This window comes from Tupaia chinensis, unplaced genomic scaffold (genome assembly GCF_000334495.1).
Source record: "Tupaia chinensis unplaced genomic scaffold, TupChi_1.0 Scaffold145659_1, whole genome shotgun sequence".
Lineage (NCBI taxonomy): Eukaryota > Metazoa > Chordata > Mammalia > Scandentia > Tupaiidae > Tupaia > Tupaia belangeri.
The window spans coordinates 1,820,226-1,837,202 of record NW_006205516.1 but is presented as its reverse complement, the minus strand read 5'-3'; the positions used below and the strand labels follow the sequence as shown (position 1 = coordinate 1,837,202).

General features: G+C 38.1%; 1 protein-coding gene across 1 annotated transcript in view; it reads left to right on the top strand.

Annotated features, from left to right (window-relative positions):
- WDR44 (WD repeat domain 44) overlaps positions 1-16,977 on the top strand; it is a 146,875-nt gene that overhangs the window by 53,892 nt on the left and 76,006 nt on the right. The window contains exons 4-8 of the mRNA XM_006168268.3: positions 2,172-2,808; positions 3,343-3,473; positions 4,372-4,467; positions 6,248-6,384; positions 7,208-7,291. Of these exons, the coding sequence (XP_006168330.1) occupies positions 2,172-2,808; positions 3,343-3,473; positions 4,372-4,467; positions 6,248-6,384; positions 7,208-7,291 (1,085 nt within the window). The remainder of the gene's footprint in view (positions 1-2,171; positions 2,809-3,342; positions 3,474-4,371; positions 4,468-6,247; positions 6,385-7,207; positions 7,292-16,977) is intronic.

Genomic DNA, 16,977 nt, shown 5'->3' with positions numbered 1-16,977 from the left:
TACAAGCTTTTTGAAAACTTGTATGTTAACTTTTTCTTCACCTCTTATTCCTTCCTTTCTTTTTTGATAGTAGAATGTGCATGTGTGTATAAGACAGAAAAAGAAAAACCCTCAATATGGTCTTGTTATGCCATGATCCCTGCTACAACCCATTTCCCCAATGCTCCAGGCCCTCAGGATCCTGAGAAAACAGTTCAGCATGTTTTTCAGACCAACCCAGGATCCAAACTACTGTTGCCATATGGCTTTCAGCACTACATGGCATGCTATGTCCCACTGCACCACAGCAGCTTTCTTACTCACTCTTAAACCGACTGTAATAGCCAAGGTCCTGAATGCTTAGTATCACTTAATTAACAGATTAGATAGACTCTAGTTAATATTTCTCTAGTAAAAGTGAGGTGATTTCTAGGATTAAAAATGTGAAGATTGATGGGCCAGCATGTGGGGTGGGGGTTAAAGCAGCTGGATCTCATGTGGCTAGCTGCCGTGTGGTTCGAGTCCTGGACCTAGCAGCTTGAAAATCATTCTGAGTGTGTGTGCATGTATGCCTAGAATCTCTAAAGGAGAATGGGGAAGAAGGGATTGCAGCATGGCCATTTCCCTTGTGGGGTGATTTTTCACATTCTCTCTCTCTCTCTCTCTCTCTCTCTGTCAAGTGCATACAGCCTATAGCAGACTAAAAAAGGCGCGAAGATTGAAAAACACTAATATGGAATATGCAGGGAAATCAAGGATGAATATTACTAGACAGCAGTAATACCCAGTTTAAGTTAGCGAATAATTGTAGTAAGCCAGATCAGGATGGTTCTGTGACATATACCATTAATTTTCTAGAGCCAAGGAATTGAGAAAGCAGAGGTTATCTATGGTTGGACATGGTGGAAGGGTAAATGGGCTAGGATATTTAATGTGTTAGTAATGACACAACTGAGTAGAAAATACATTTTCTTCTAAATTTTGGCAGAAGGCATATAAAGCTTGACTAGACTCTGCTAAGATTCCATGCTCTTCAGGCTGGAACCACATGGGAAGGCTGATGTTTAATTTCCAGTCCAACGTAAAACCAGGCACAATGGTGTCTCCTCTGTTCTCAGTGACTCAGGCTGCTGAGGCAGGAGGATCACGAGCTCAAGGCTGGGCTTGAGACGTGGATGTGCTGGCAAGCACCTGTGGTCCTAGTTCCTCAGGAGGCTGAGAGAAGAGGATCATGGGACTGACCCTAACCTAAAAAATATTCTTAAAAGCCTAGCTACATTTTTCAGCTACATATAAAAAATACAGGAGTAGAAGGGAGGCATAGTTGACTAGGTATTTGAACACTTTTCATTGTCTTGCCATAGGTCTGAATAGTGGATTATTAGGTGTAGTTTAGAAATGTTAATCTCACTACATTTGCTGATTTTTTCCACCATAGACTTGAATTCAGAACTAAATGAATCTAGCCTGTATAGATTTTGTTTTTTTATGGATAGATTTTGGTTTTTATGTTTTTTTCCAGCTATTTGGCACAAATACATAAATTAATTATAAGATTAAGACTCTAATCTAAAGTTAGTCTGGGGCCAGCACCATGGCTTAATAGTTGGGGAAGCTGGATCCCATGTGGTCAATCACGAGGTTCGAGTCTCAGACCTGACAGCCTGAGAAATACAACAGTATGTATGTGCCCTAAATCCCGACAGGGTAGAGAAATGGAGGAAAAAGGGTTGCGATGTGACTACACTTCATTGGGAGGGTGCTTTCTCCCTCTTCTCTATTTCTGTGTTTCTCTCTGGTGAGCATGCATCCACCCTCTAGAAAATCAAATAAACTAAGTTTAGGTTTGAACTTTATGTGATCGAATTTTTTTGACTATTTTCTAACATAAATTCCTTATTATTATGGTTAAGAGTGTAGATTATGGAACCAAACTCCTTGATGGGTTAATTACTTACTTACCAGCTTTGTGACCTTGAAGAACTAACTTGATTTCACTATGCCTTAGTTCTGTTATTTGTAAAATGATGATAGTAGGACTGTAATCTCATAAGGTTGTTGTACAGATTAGAATATGTATAGTGTGAAGAACATTGCCTGGCACATTTGAAGTACTATATAAATGATTAGCTGTTGTTAAGTTCTTGTAAAGAACTTCACTTTTAAAAATTGCTTTTTTAACCTTTCATCAGATCATTGAAAGTATTATTGAGGAGAGTCAGAAGGTACGACAGTTTGAAGATGACTCATTGGATTCCAAAGGTAAAGGACTCGCTGACCAGGCTACTGCCAGTCCTGTTGTGGCTGAAACAGATCTTAGCACTATACCTGGACTATTAGCCATTGATCAAGTACTTCAGGAAGATTCCAAAAAGACAGAGAGTCAGGATGCATTTGAAGAAACTGAATTAGAATCAAAAAAATGTTTTCTTTCTGATGATACCTGTGAGAAGCCAGTAGATGAAACCACTAAGTTAACTGAAATAAGTTCAACTGAGCAGCTTCCTGTGCCTAAAGGTGAAACAGAAGTATTGAACAAAGAAGCAGTGGACATCAAACAGAGTGATGTTCTAGAACCCACATCCTCAGACTCTTTATCTACTAAAGATTTTGTGGCAGTGGAAGACGTGGCTCCTGCCAAACCCCCAAGACACCTTACTCCAGAACCTGATATAGTAGCTAGTACAAAGAAGTCTGTTCCGGCACGCCCACCCCCTCCAACTAATTTACCACCTCCTAGACCCCCGCCTCCTTCTCGACCTGCTCCACCACCAAGAAAAAAGAAAAGTGAATTGGAATTTGAAGCTCTTAAAACACCAGATCTAGATGGCAAGTATCGATTGAGAAATAACCACATTCGTAGGGTTATTTTTAAGTTGAAACTAACTTTTTGCTTTTGTTTCTGTTTATGCTATATAAAAACACTGATGACCAAGTTATGAAGCTTACTTCTTTAGTAATAGATCACTAGTGAACATTTTCACATTAGAAATAAGGTATATTAATGTAACTGATCATTTCAGCAGACTTTACACTTTCAAATCTGTTACTGTCTGAGAAATAGTGTGACACAGTGGAAAAAGAACATGGGATTTGGAGACTTAAGGTTTGAATTCAAGTCCTGCATCTCTCAATGTCTCAGTTGTAAAGTCTTGAGGAAGATAAGTAACTCTTTTGAACCATGATGTCTCTATATAGAAAACAAGAATAATAAAACCATTTTTCTCACAGGGCTGTTAGAAGAATTAAACAAATAAAGGTGGAAGCACTTTTAAAGCTGTGTATATGGTCATATATAAACACTAGTTAATGTTTTTGCTGCTGCTGCTGCTGTCGTTGTTATTATTATCATTATCGTTGCAGTACCCAAAGAGAATATTACATCTGATTCTCTCCTAACTACAAACATGGCTTCAGAGTGTGCAGTAAGGGATTCTCAGCCTTCTCTTGATTTGGCAAGTGCTACCAGTGGAGATAAAATAGTTACTGCCCAGGTTGGTGACTTAGTGTTACATATAATATAGTTGTACTCTCTGCAGCTAGCTGGTTTGTTGAATGTTGAACCTCGTTTTTTTTCCAGACCAATTATTTACTTGTCCCTTAAACCTGGCTTTCTTACCTCCCTTGTTCAGTTCTACTGCTTACTAACTGGGTAAACTTAGCAAAATGTTTAATATCTGAGTCCCAGATGCCTTATTGATGAGGGATAAAATTTCCCTGGAAGATTTCTTGAAAGAATGAAATGAGCAGGCTAGCTGGTGGCATGATGGTTAAAGTGACCTAATCCCAGGTGGCCAACTATAGAAGTCCTGGACCCAGCAGCTTGAAAAACATGTTGAGTGTGTGGGTATCCCCAGAATCTCAAAAGGAGGGAGAAATGGAAGAGAAGGGATTGTAGCATGACCATTCCTCATGGGGAGTGCTTTTTCACCCACTCTCCTGACCCTCTCCCCCCACAATCACATGTGCTCTCTGGCAAAAAATAAATAAATAAATAAGGGTGTAACAGATAGTGCTTGAACTAAACTAAAATGTTTACTATATGAGTATGTGTAGAAAAAGTTTTTTGACCCTATATTCAAGATAACCGTGTACAGCCCAGATTAATAACAATTTCAGTAGAGAACTACTCTTTGACCAAGTTCAAATAGAATGTTTATTTGTTTTTAAGACTGTTAGGACTTGATTTCATGGGTAGTAATTGTATTGGTACTTAATGTTTTTCAGCATGTTGAGAATAATAAAGAACTAAAATGGAGTGTTCTATTTAAATTTTCAGTAGGATCCATTATCTGAATTATGGACTTCTGTAGAACTGTGTGTGGTAATGAATAATTGAAAATTTATAGAAATTGACTTAGTCTACTTTATGTTTATAAATTATAATTTCAGGAAAATGGAAAAGCACCTGATGGGCAGACAATAGCAGGTGAAGTGATGGGCCCTCAGAGACCTAGGTCCAACTCCGGGAGAGAGCTTACTGATGAGGTAGAATTAGACTTTGTTGTTGTTGCTCTTAAAACATAAAGTAGAAAAATCATAATGAAAAAATGAAAAATTTCTGGAGATGGATAGTGATGTTTGTACAGCAGTGTGAATGTACTTAGTGACCTCAAACTGTACATTTAAACAGTGGCCGAAATGGGAGATGTTAAATTACATGTATATATTTTTTACCATAACTTAAATTTAGAGTTTCTTGTTATTTGGTAAGAAAGAAAAAGAATGATGTAGATTAAAAATTAAAATTGGGACCAGCAGTTGGCATAATGGCTATGTCACTGGACTCCCACGTAGTCGACCACAGTTCGAGTCCCAAACCCAGTGGCTTAAACTCACGCCGGGCGTGTGTGCCCAAGATCCTGAGAGGAAAATAGAGGAGAAGGGATTTTGGTGTGGCCATCCCCGCTGGGGAGTGATTTCTCACTTTCTGTCTCTCTGTCTCTGTCTTTCTGGCGAGTGCACATGCCTAATAGCAAAAACCTCTCTGAAAAAAAGATGAAAATTGAAGATTGTTTTAGGTTTCTTAATCTTTTTTATATTCTGGATCTTGCATTTCTGAGCTAAACTTGTCCTTACACAATTATACATTTGAATAAATATATTGAGAGCACGATTCTTATTTCATAGAGAATGAACTTTAAAATAACTTGATATTAATAGATACATAGTTTGTATATAAACATAAAATGGTTTTTATTATTTTAATCATTTCTTACCACTAAAAGTTACTATATATCTACTGGCCCATTTATTCAGAATAAGTTAAAGCAAAGTTTTAGTTTTTGCTCCTTTAAAACAATGCATTTTTAAAGATTATTGTACTCTAGGGACCAGCAGTTGACATAATGACTATGTCGCTGGATTCCCATGTAGTCAGCTGTGGTTCAAGTCCCAGACCCGGTGGTTTAAACTTAAGCCAGGCACGTGTGCGGGCTTGCCCAGGATCTTGAGAGGAGAATGGAGGAGAGGGGATTGCTACGTGGCCGTCCCCCCCACCCTGGGGAGTAATTTCTCACTTTCTATCTCTGTGTCTCTCTCTGTCTTTCTGGTGAGTGCACGCGCCCTATAGCAAAAACCTCTAAAAAAAAATAGATTATTGTACTCTGGAAAAGGAGTTCCCTAAAGTATTAGTGTTACCATGATCTAGCAACTTCATTCCTATGTATATGTACTGAAAAGAAGTGAAAACTTTGGTACATACATAAAATGTACATAGTAGCATTTTTTGTTGTTGCCAAAATTGTAAACAGCTTAAACTTCTATCACTGATAAGTAAAATGTGGTACAGTGGTATATTTTCAACAAATAAGAGGAATGAAGTGTTGAAACATACTTCAGGATGGCTGAAAACATGCTAAGTGAAAGAAGCCAGGCAGAAAAGGCTACATGTTATATGATTAAATTTATATGAAATGTATGGAATAGGCAAATTCATAGAGATGGAAGGTAGATTAATAGTTACCAAGGGCTTGAAGGAAAGGGAAATGAGGCGTGACAGCTAATGAGTAGGGGATTTTCTTTTGTGACGATGAAAATTTTCTAACTTTGATAGTGATTTGCAGAACACTGTCAATATACTAAAACCATTGAACCATATGCTTTAAACGAGTGCATTTTGTGGCATATAAATAATAACTCAATAAAAATGTTAAAGTTTATTGTGTACAATATTGAATGCATTGAAAAAAAGTTCTTAGATTTTTGAGGAATATGTAGACTCAAAAAGATAAATAATAGGTCATTTTGGTGTTATTTTTAACCTCAGGAAATTTTAGCTAGTGTAATGATTAAGAACCTGGATACTGGAGAAGAAATACCTTTGAGTCTTGCTGAAGAGAAGCTGCCAACAGGTATTAATCCTCTCACTCTTCACATTATGAGAAGGACAAAGGAATATGTAAGGTATGGTCAAATGTTATTATTTATCATTTGTCCTATGTCAGAATGGTGAAGATTTTTGTTTATGACCTCTGTTCCTAATGAGGTTTCATTCAGTATTCTTTTCTTAATCTGGAATTAAAATAGAGTTAGATGATGCATGCATACTTTGTTTTCTTTTAATGACTGTGCAATTGCTTTGGGAAAATAGTGTAAATCTTAAACTCCTATAGTATATAGTTTCTCTAATTTTTAAAATGGTATTACAATAAAAATTATATAAATCATCTTGATGTTGTAAAAAACCATGTGGGATGAATACCTAGTCTTCTGAAAATTTACTTTAAGGATCATAAACTTTATAAATATGTGTGCTGTTTTCTATAGGATCAGAAAATGGCTTTCGAGTGAGATGATTGACCTTAATGTGAGATGTATATAGATTTAAGGAAGTAATTTCTGTAAGAACGAGTTTTTTTTTTAAATAAAATACATACATGGTGTACCTAATGAGTGAGAACATTTCTTACAAGCTTTTTTATCATGGCTTTGTAGACCATCTTGCCCAACTTTTTTAAAAGCCTTATTTGTAGTAGATTTTTTGTAAGTTCCTAAATTTCGTTTATTTAAATGCTTACATAGCATCTTCCTTTAAACATTGTATTCTTCAATACATGAAGCCTGTAAATTCTCAGGGTCATCCTTTAAATTAAATGTATATGAAGCTTATTAATACAGTGTTTTTCTTATTTTGATTAGCTGTAGCTGATTATATAGTAAGTATAAACAGATTTTTGAGAAGTATAAGAAAAATACTTTCTTTAAAGTGGCTTCTCCATTCTTACAGTAATGATGCAGCACAATCTGATGATGAAGAGAAGTTACAGTCTCAACCAACAGATACTGATGGTGGAAGATTAAAACAGAAAACGTGAGTTACAACACATTGCTCTTCTTCATTTCAAGCTTTTATTTTGAAGGAAAAAAAAAGAGAAATGCTGTGCTATACTATTTTAACTCTACACTCATCTAGTTTATATGTCCACTCACCCCTTGTACTCTCTGTCCTCAGTCTATGGATTATGAGGTTCTTGAAGTTGTATTGGTCAGTTTTAAAGCATCTAACATTGTAAATGATCGATAAGTCATGTATCATCTCTTTGCTATCTTTTTTATGGTAGGTACCAGAAATGTTGGTAGAATATACCGTCGTTTAAGTTGTCTTTTCCCTTTTTCCTCTTCTCTGCAAATCCTATTTTCTTTTTTCTTTTTTTTTTTTTTTTTTCGAGAGGTTTTTGCTATAGGGCACATGTGCTCGCCAGAAAGAGACAGAGAGATAGAAAGCAAGAAATCACCCCCAAGGGGGGATTGCCACACCGCACTCCCTTCTCCTCCATTCTCCTCTCGGGATCTTGGGCACGCATTCACACGCACCAGCTCGAGTCCAGGCCACCGGGTCCGGGACTTGAACTACAGTCGACTACGTGGGAGTTCAGTGACATAGCCATTATGCTAAATGCTGGTCCCAAATCCTGTTTTCTTTCTAAACCCAAATGTATGAGATTCTTCCTGACCATTCTAATTCATAGCAGATTTCTTTCTTTTTTAATTGCCAGAGGACGTGTGCACTCAACAGAGAGAGAAAGGGAAAACACCTCTTTATAAGGCATGGCAACACCACACTCCTTCTTCCTTCATTTCTCCATCCCATCAGGATTTAGGGCATTCACATACATGTGCCCAGCTTGTTTTTCAAGCTGCCAGGATTAGAACTCAAACTGCAGTTAGCCATGTAGAATCTTACTGTCAATGCACAGTGTTTAATCGCTATGCTGCAGAGACCCATATTCAAATTTCTTTCTTTTCTTAATTTCAGCAATACTTGTAGTTAATATAAATTACTTTTCCCTTTTATCATGTATTATCTTAAACTGTTTTCTGATTTAGAAGTAAGATACATGTTAAATAACTATATGTATCAAAAGAATTGTGATCATAGCACTTTTCTGTTTCCTGCGTAAGCAGCTAACTCAATGGTAAGCATAGGGATTTTGCTTGATTATGTAAGTCAATAAATTGGCAGTAATTCAGTCTGAGGTCCACAATGAATTCTTCACTTCAGTCTTTTTCCCTAGGAAGCATTAGAAATTTTTAGAAAAGGACCTGCCACATAGCACAGCAGTTAAGTACTGTGTGTGGAGAGCCAGATCTCACATGACAGATCATAATTTGAATCCCAGCCCTGGAAGCTTGAAAAACACACATCAGTCACATGTGTGTGTATGCACATGATCCTGATAGGTTGGAAAAATGGAGGAAAAAGGATCAGAGCATGAACAGTCCCCTTTGGGGAATGCTTTCTCTCTTTCTTTTTCTCCTCTCTTCACTCCCCTCTGGTGAATGCACATGCTCTCTGGCAATTAAAAAAAAAACCTCCAAAACGAAAGAGAGATTTTAAAAAGATATACTCAAAATGCAAATATATGATAACACCTCAGATATCTAGAACTTGATGGTATAGCAATGGCAGTGTCAGGAACCTGAGAATTAGGGATTATCCAAGAGAGATATCACAAAGTACATACACTAAAGCTCACCATTTTCCTTTTCTTTTTAAAATATATGCATATCTTGTTTTTCAAGGTTTGCTATAGGGCACATGTGTTTGTTGAGGAGAGAATGGAGTGAGAAATCACCCCCCAGAGGGGATGGCCATGCTGCAATTCCTTCTCCTCTTTAGGTTTTGGCCATGCATGCACATGTACCCAGCATGTTTTTAAAGCTACCAGGTCCTGGACTTGAACTGCCAAGTTGGCCACATGGAATCTAGCCACTTTAACCATCATACCACTAGCTGGCCCTCTCGTCATTTTCCTAAGAGAAAAGCTCAGGTTTATTCAAAGCTATTACCCTTCTTATGCTTTCGTTGTTTGCTATATACTTGCTGGAGAGAGACAGAGAAAGTGAGAAATCATACCCCAAGGGAGATAGGTATGCTGCAGTATCTTCTCTTCCATTCTCCTCTTGGGATTTTAGGCATGGACACACACCTGCCTGGCATGATTGTCAAGCCTCCAGGTCCGGGATTCGGAACTGTGGTCAGATATGTGGAAATCTAGCACCTTAACCACTGCACCACTTGCCGGCCCCATCCTTCCACCCACCCACCCCCTCTTCCTTCCTTACATTTATTTTTTAAAATTCTGGTCATCTCCTGTCTGAGCCATAGCAAAATATTGGGTCAAAAGGAAAGTAATGATTAATTTTTGCATAGTAAAACAAAAAAAATATGTCATGACTTTCCAGGTGACCTAATAGAAGCAGCAAACTAACAGCATGTAAGTTGACACATAAGAATGTCCAATAATATTCTTCTTTTTTTTTTTTTAAAGAGGACTTTTGCTAAAGGGCACACACACTTGCCAGAGAAGACAGGGAGAGACAGAAAGTGAGCAGTCACCCCCAAGGGGTGATTCCTTTCTTCTCCATTGTCCTTTCAGGATCTTGGGCATATATGCACCTACTGTGAGTTTTAAGCCACCAGGTCGCAGACTTGAACTGTGGTCAACTATGTGAGAGTCCAGCAACATAACCGTTACACCATCTGCTGGTCCCTATGAAATAACACTCTGTTTGCAAGATGGTGCAATCATAAAAATGATAAAAGACTGACAACATTGCATGTTCATTCTGTACAGGATCACTTTTTAACTTTCTCATGCTGTGACATGTTAGAGCAGGGTAATATTTGCCGTGAATGTTGGGGTTAAACTGATGAGGTAATTGAGGACCAGAAGTGATTGGTTCAGGATTCTTGCTTCCTCTAGTCTTGCCCTGTTGTTTTAAAAGTTGACAGGGGAACCAATAGTATGTGACCCACTTGAAGGGCCCCGACTATTTTAAACAACATTAAAGATGGTAGCAGTGGCTCTGTTCATCAAGGAAAGAAATTTAGAGAATATTAAATGCTGTTGAAGAAAGCTTATACTTTAGAAATATTCTCATATGTAATGATTAGAACAAAGCTTATAATTTAGAAATATTTTCATCTGTAATAATTAAAATATGTATTTCCTTAACTTTTTTAAACTTCTGGTTTTCTTTTTGTTTAAAAAAAAGAGATTTTTGCTATAGGGCATGTGTGCTCACCGGAGAGACAGACAGAAAGCCAGAAATCACCCCCTGTGTAGAATGGCCATGCTACAGTCCCACCACCTCCATTCTCCTCTTGGGATCTTGGGCATGCATGCACACACGCCTGCTATGAGTTTCAAGCCACCAGGTCCGGGACTTGAACTGAAGTCAGCTACATGAGAGTCCAGAGATGTAACCATTACGCCATCTGCTGGTCCCAAATCCTAGTTTTTTAATTATTCTAAAATTTTTAATTAACACATAATAATTCTTCATATTTGTGAGGTACAGTGTAATTTTTCAGCATATAAGTACAATGTGTAATAATAAAAATTGGGATGATTAATATATCTGTCATTTTAAACATTTTTTATTGCTTCGGGTTGAGAACTTTTTTAATATTTTATTTAACTTTATTTATTTATTCATTTATTTATTTCAATTTGACCAGAGAGGGATAGAGAGAGAGAGAGAGAGAGCAAGCTGCCAGATCCGGGACTTGAACCGTATGTAGTGAGCCACATGGGAGTCCAGAACCCTCAACCACCAAGCCACCTGCCAGCCCCCGGGTTGAGAATTTCTAAAACTATCTTTGGTTGAAGATAAAAAATATGATAATGTCGTTGATTTATCACACACTTGCATGTATGCTTTGAAAAACCACATTGTGCCCCTGAAAGATGTGCAATAATTAAATGAAAATAAGAAATTATTCATGCTGTGACATGTTAGAGCAGGGTAATATTTGCCGTGAATGTTGGGGTTAAACTGATGAGGTAATTGAGGACCAGAAGTGATTGGTTCAGGATTCTTGCTTCCTCTAGTCTTGCCCTGTTGTTTTAAAAGTTGACAGGGGAACCAATAGTATGTGACCCACTTGAAGGGCCCCGACTATTTTAAACAACATTAAAGATGGTAGCAGTGGCTCTGTTCATCAAGGAAAGAAATTTAGAGAATATTAAATGCTGTTGAAGAAAGCTTATACTTTAGAAATATTCTCATATGTAATGATTAGAACAAAGCTTATAATTTAGAAATATTCTCATCTGTAATAATTAAAATATGTATTTCCTTAACTTTTTTAAACTTCTGGTTTTCTTTTTGTTTAAAAAAAAGAGATTTTTGCTATAGGGCATGTGTGCTCACCGGAGAGACAGACAGAAAGCCAGAAATCACCCCCTGTGTAGAATGGCCATGCTACAGTCCCACCACCTCCATTCTCCTCTTGGGATCTTGGGCATGCATGCACACACGCCTGCTATGAGTTTCAAGCCACCAGGTCCGGGACTTGAACTGAAGTCAGCTACATGAGAGTCCAGAGATGTAACCATTACGCCATCTGCTGGTCCCAAATCCTAGTTTTTTAATTATTCTAAAATTTTTAATTAACACATAATAATTCTTCATATTTGTGAGGTACAGTGTAATTTTTCAGCATATAAGTACAATGTGTAATAATAAAAATTGGGATGATTAATATATCTGTCATTTTAAACATTTTTTATTACTTCGGGTTGAGAACTTTTTTTAATATTTTATTTAACTTTATTTATTTATTCATTTATTTATTTCAATTTGACCAGAGAGGGATAGAGAGAGAGAGAGAGAGAGCAAGCTGCCAGATCCGGGACTTGAACCGTATGTAGTGAGCCACATGGGAGTCCAGAACCCTCAACCACCAAGCCACCTGCCAGCCCCCGGGTTGAGAATTTCTAAAACTATCTTTGGTTGAAGATAAAAAATATGATAATGTCGTTGATTTATCACACACTTGCATGTATGCTTTGAAAAACCACATTGTGCCCCTGAAAGATGTGCAATAATTAAATGAAAATAAGAAATTATAAAATAAATACTTGAAAAAGCCAGGTTTTAACTATTTTTATATATATATAAAATGTGTTATTGTTATCTCTAGTTACCCTACTGTGCTATAGAACGTTGAACTTACTCCTCTTATCTCACTGTAATTTTCTATCTGTTAACCAACACGTCCCTATCCTCCACTTCCCTCAAGTCCTTCCTAACATCTGGTAACCACTATTCTACTCTCCTTTATGAGGACAACTGTTTTAATTTCTTCATATGAGTGAGAACATGTGTTTTTTTGTTTTGCTTTTCTGTTTTTTGTTCCTAGCTTATTTGATTTAGAATTGTGTTCTCTAAGTTCCACTATGTTGATTCAAATGACAGATTATTCTTTTTAATGGTGGAATAATATTCCACTTTGTGTGTGTGTGTGTGTGTGTGTGTGTGTGTGTGTGTACACATACGTACATGTGTCTGTGTACATGCCACATTTTCTTTATCCATTTTCTTGTTAATGAACACTTAGATTGATTTCATATCTTGGCTATTGTATATAGTGCCAAAATATACTAGGAACTCAAACAACTCAACAGCAAAAAAAAAAAAAAAGCCAAAATCGAAGAAGACAAACGACCAACAAGTACATGAAAAAGTACTCAACATTTTAATGTAATCTTCAAGGAAATCCAAATCAAAACCACAATGAGATATCTCACCCTAGTTACAAAGCTGTCATTAAAAAGACAAAGAAAAATACTGGCCAGGATGTAGAGAAAGGGAAACTCTTTTATACTCTTGGTAGGAAAGTAAATTAGTATAGCCATTATGAAAAACAGAAAGGATGCACCTCAAAAAGTTAAACATAAGAACTACAGGACCAGCACTTGGTGTAATGGCTATTTCGCTGGACTCCCATATAGTCGACCATGGTTCGAGTCCCAGACCCAATGTTTGAACTCATGCCAGGCGTGTGCGTGCCCAAGATCCCGAGAGGAGAATGGAGGAGAAGGGATTGCGGCATGGCCAGCCCCCTGGGGGAGGATTTCTTGTTTTCTCTCTCTCTGTCTCTCTCTGTCTTTCTGGTGAGTATACGTGCCCTATAGCAAAAAAATCTCCAAAAAAGAAAAAAAAAAAAAAACTTCTATATGATCCAGTGCCACTATTAGACATTTATCTAGAGGAGCATAAATTAGTATGTCATACAAATATCTGCACTCTCACGTTTATTGTCTTCTTGACTTTTAAAGTATAGTCATCCTTCAGTATCCATGGGGGATTGGTTCCAGGATCCTTATGAATAGCCAAATCCAGATATGTTCAAGTTTCTTTATAGAAAATGACACATAGTATTTACATCCAACCTATGTACTTCTTCCCATATAGTTTAAATCATCTCTAGATTACTTAGAAGATCTTAGCAGCATCAGATATAAGTAAAAATGAAAAAGATACAAACTTCAGTGTCTCTCTTTTAAGCAGCCACCACTTCTCCCATTTTTCTTTTCTTTAAATAATTTTATTTATTATTATTATTTAAAATTCTATCAGAGAGAGAAAGAGGGGGGAAAGTGAGAAAGGAAGCTCTGCTGGGTCTGTCACTCAAACCATAGCCATGTAGGAGTCCAGTGCCTTAACCACCTACCTGCCCCTCATTTTTCTTTTTGAATATTTGCTGTGCCAGAGAGACAGACACCAAAAGAGAGGGCGTCTTGGTGTAATTTACTCCCTGAGCGGGGGATGACCACACTACAGTCACTTTTCCTCTATTCTCCTCTTGGGATTTAGGGCACGCACACACACGCCCTGCAGCACATTTTCCAAGTCACTGGGGCCGGGACTCAAGCTGTCCAGTCACCTATGTGGGATCCAGTGCCTTAACCCCCAGGGCACCTGCTAGCCCCATTTCTCCCATTTAATAACAGTTGTGGGCTTACTGCATCCATGGTTGGTGGAATTTACAGATGTGGAACCCATGGATATGGAAGACTGACTGTAGTCCACCTATAGTTATCTAGAAAATGTATTTTAAGAGTTACAGTTAAGATGTATGCATGGGGGACAGCAAATCGTTTAGCAGTTACATCGCTGGGCTCCTGCATGACTGACTGCAGTTCAAGTTCCAGACCTAGTGGCTTGAAAATCACACCGGACCTGTGTGCTTGCATGTCCAAGATCCCGAAAGGAGAATGGAGAAGCGATAGTAGTGTGGCCATCCCCCCCACCCCAGCCCCCTGGTGGGAGATGATTTTTCACTTTACCTCTCACTGTCTTTGATTCTTTTCAACAAGTGCATATGTCCTAAGGCAAAAAAACCTTTTTTTTTAAATGTATGTCTGCATGTATATTTATTTCTACATTTTCTGATTATCAAAAGTAATGCAGAAGTGTGTAAAATAGAAAATGGAAGTTTCTTATAATCTCGCCCCCAGAAATAATCAAAGTTAATACCATGGTATATTCTCCATAGAATGTTTTTTTCCTCACAAAAGTGGGATTATACTATGTGCCCATAGTGTGTCCACTTGTTGTTTTGTGTAAAATCTAGTATGCCATGGATATCTGTATATAGCAATACCAATAGTAAAGATACCACAGTCTTTCTATGAGTGAAACATGGTAGTTTAGGGGCCTGCAGGTGGCATGGTGGTTAAGGATGCTGCACTCCCACATGGCTGACAGCAGTTTGAGTCCCAGACCTGGCGGTTTGTTTTCTCATTTGCCCTCTCTCTCTCACTCTCTTCCTCTCTAGTCAAATTTAAGTAAATCAATAAAGTTAAATAAAAAATAATTCTTAAAAAAATGGGAGTTTGATGCTAGGGATACACAGGTTAAGACAATTAAAGTCTCTGACCTCAAAGAGCTTCCACTTAAATGGGAGAAACAGACACTAAACATGTAATCACACACATAAATCTAGTGATACTTGTGGTGACTGGTATAAAAGTGTGGGGTACTGTGGGAATATATAACAGTAAAACCTAACCTAAAGACGACCTGTTTGAGAGACAACTGTTTGATCTGAGACCTGAAAGTTGATTATGTATTAGCTAGAAAAAGAGTTTCAGGCAGAAAGAACCACACACACAAAGGCCCTGCGTTGACTGAGAGCTTGGCATAATTAGACAACTGAAGTTTGCCTCATTCATTTTATTGCATTTTGTACCAACACTTATTTGCTTATTTCTCTGTTAATGAAAATTTACTTTACCTATTCTAAGTAGTGTTGCAGTAAACATCTTTGTTTGTATAACTTAGCAACTTTTAAAAATACTATCCTTACCATGAACTCCCATGAACTGGTAAAGTTATCCCTGATTTTTAAATATTTTCTGGCTTTAAAATATCATGTACCGTGCTTTGTTCTTTTCAGTCTTAAATTTGAAATTTAGGACATATTTATTGCTTTTTCAATTATTTATGAAAGCTTGAGATGCATATTTGTGTTGAATTGTGTTTGGAAGTACCTATTGAGAAAGCTCAACCTAATTTTATTATATACAAATACCGCAACTGAAAGAGAAGGGAAAGGGGCCCATCTTGGGCTGACAAAGCATCTATTTTTTAAGTAAATACCTCTTTTTCTTTTCATTGGTAAAATGTGTTTTTAAGCATGACTCTGTAAAGCAGTCTTCTCAAAGCTATTCTCTGCAGATTTATGGCCTCACCTTAGTCCCTCTAAATCAGATTATCTGGGAATAGGATCTAGGTATCTGCACTCTAAATACTTACCTCCCCCAACCTGCCCATCAGTTATTATTCATCATTAAAAACAAGTGCTCTTGGGACCAGCAGTTAGCGTAATGGCTATGTCGCTGGACTCCCACGTAGTCGACCGTGGTTCGAGTCCCGGACCCGGTGGCTTAAACTCACGCCGGGCGCGTGTGCGTGCGTGCCCAAGATCCCGAGAGGAGAGTGGAGGAGAAGGGATTGCGGCGTGGCCATCCCCCCCGGGCCTTAGTCCCTCTAAATCAGATTATCTGGGAATAGGATCTAGGTATCTGCACTCTAAATACTTACCTCCCCCAACCTGCCCATCAGTTATTATTCATCATTAAAAACAAGTGCTCTTGGGACCAGCAGTTAGCGTAATGGCTATGTCTCTGGACTTCCACGTAGTCGACCGCGGTTCGTGTCCCGGACCTGGTGGCTTAAACTCACGCCAGGTGCGTGTGCATGCGTGCGTGTGTGCCCAAGATCCCGAGAGGAGAATGGAGGAGAAGGGATTGCGGCATGGCCATCCCCCCCTGGGGGTTGACTTCTCGCTATCTCTCTGTCTCTCTCTGTCTGTCTGGCGAGCGCACGTGCCCTATTGCAGAAACCTCTCAAAAAAAAAAAAAAACAAGTGCTCTTAGGACCAACAGATGGTATAAAGGTTACATCGCTGGACTCCCACATAGTTGACTGTGATTCAAGTCCTGGACTCAGTGCCCAACTCAGGCTGGGCATGTGTGCATGCATGCCCAAAATCCCAAGAGGAGAATGAAGAAGAAGGGATTGCAACATGGCCAAAGCCTCTGAGGGTGATTTCCCACTGTGTCTCTGTCTCTTTGGCGAGTATATATGTCATATAGCAAAAAATCCCTCTTTAAAAAAAAAGAATGCTCAAAAATAGATAATGGACGGCAGAGGAAAGTGTCTATATTTCCATTGTATCCATAATGAGTTTAATATATT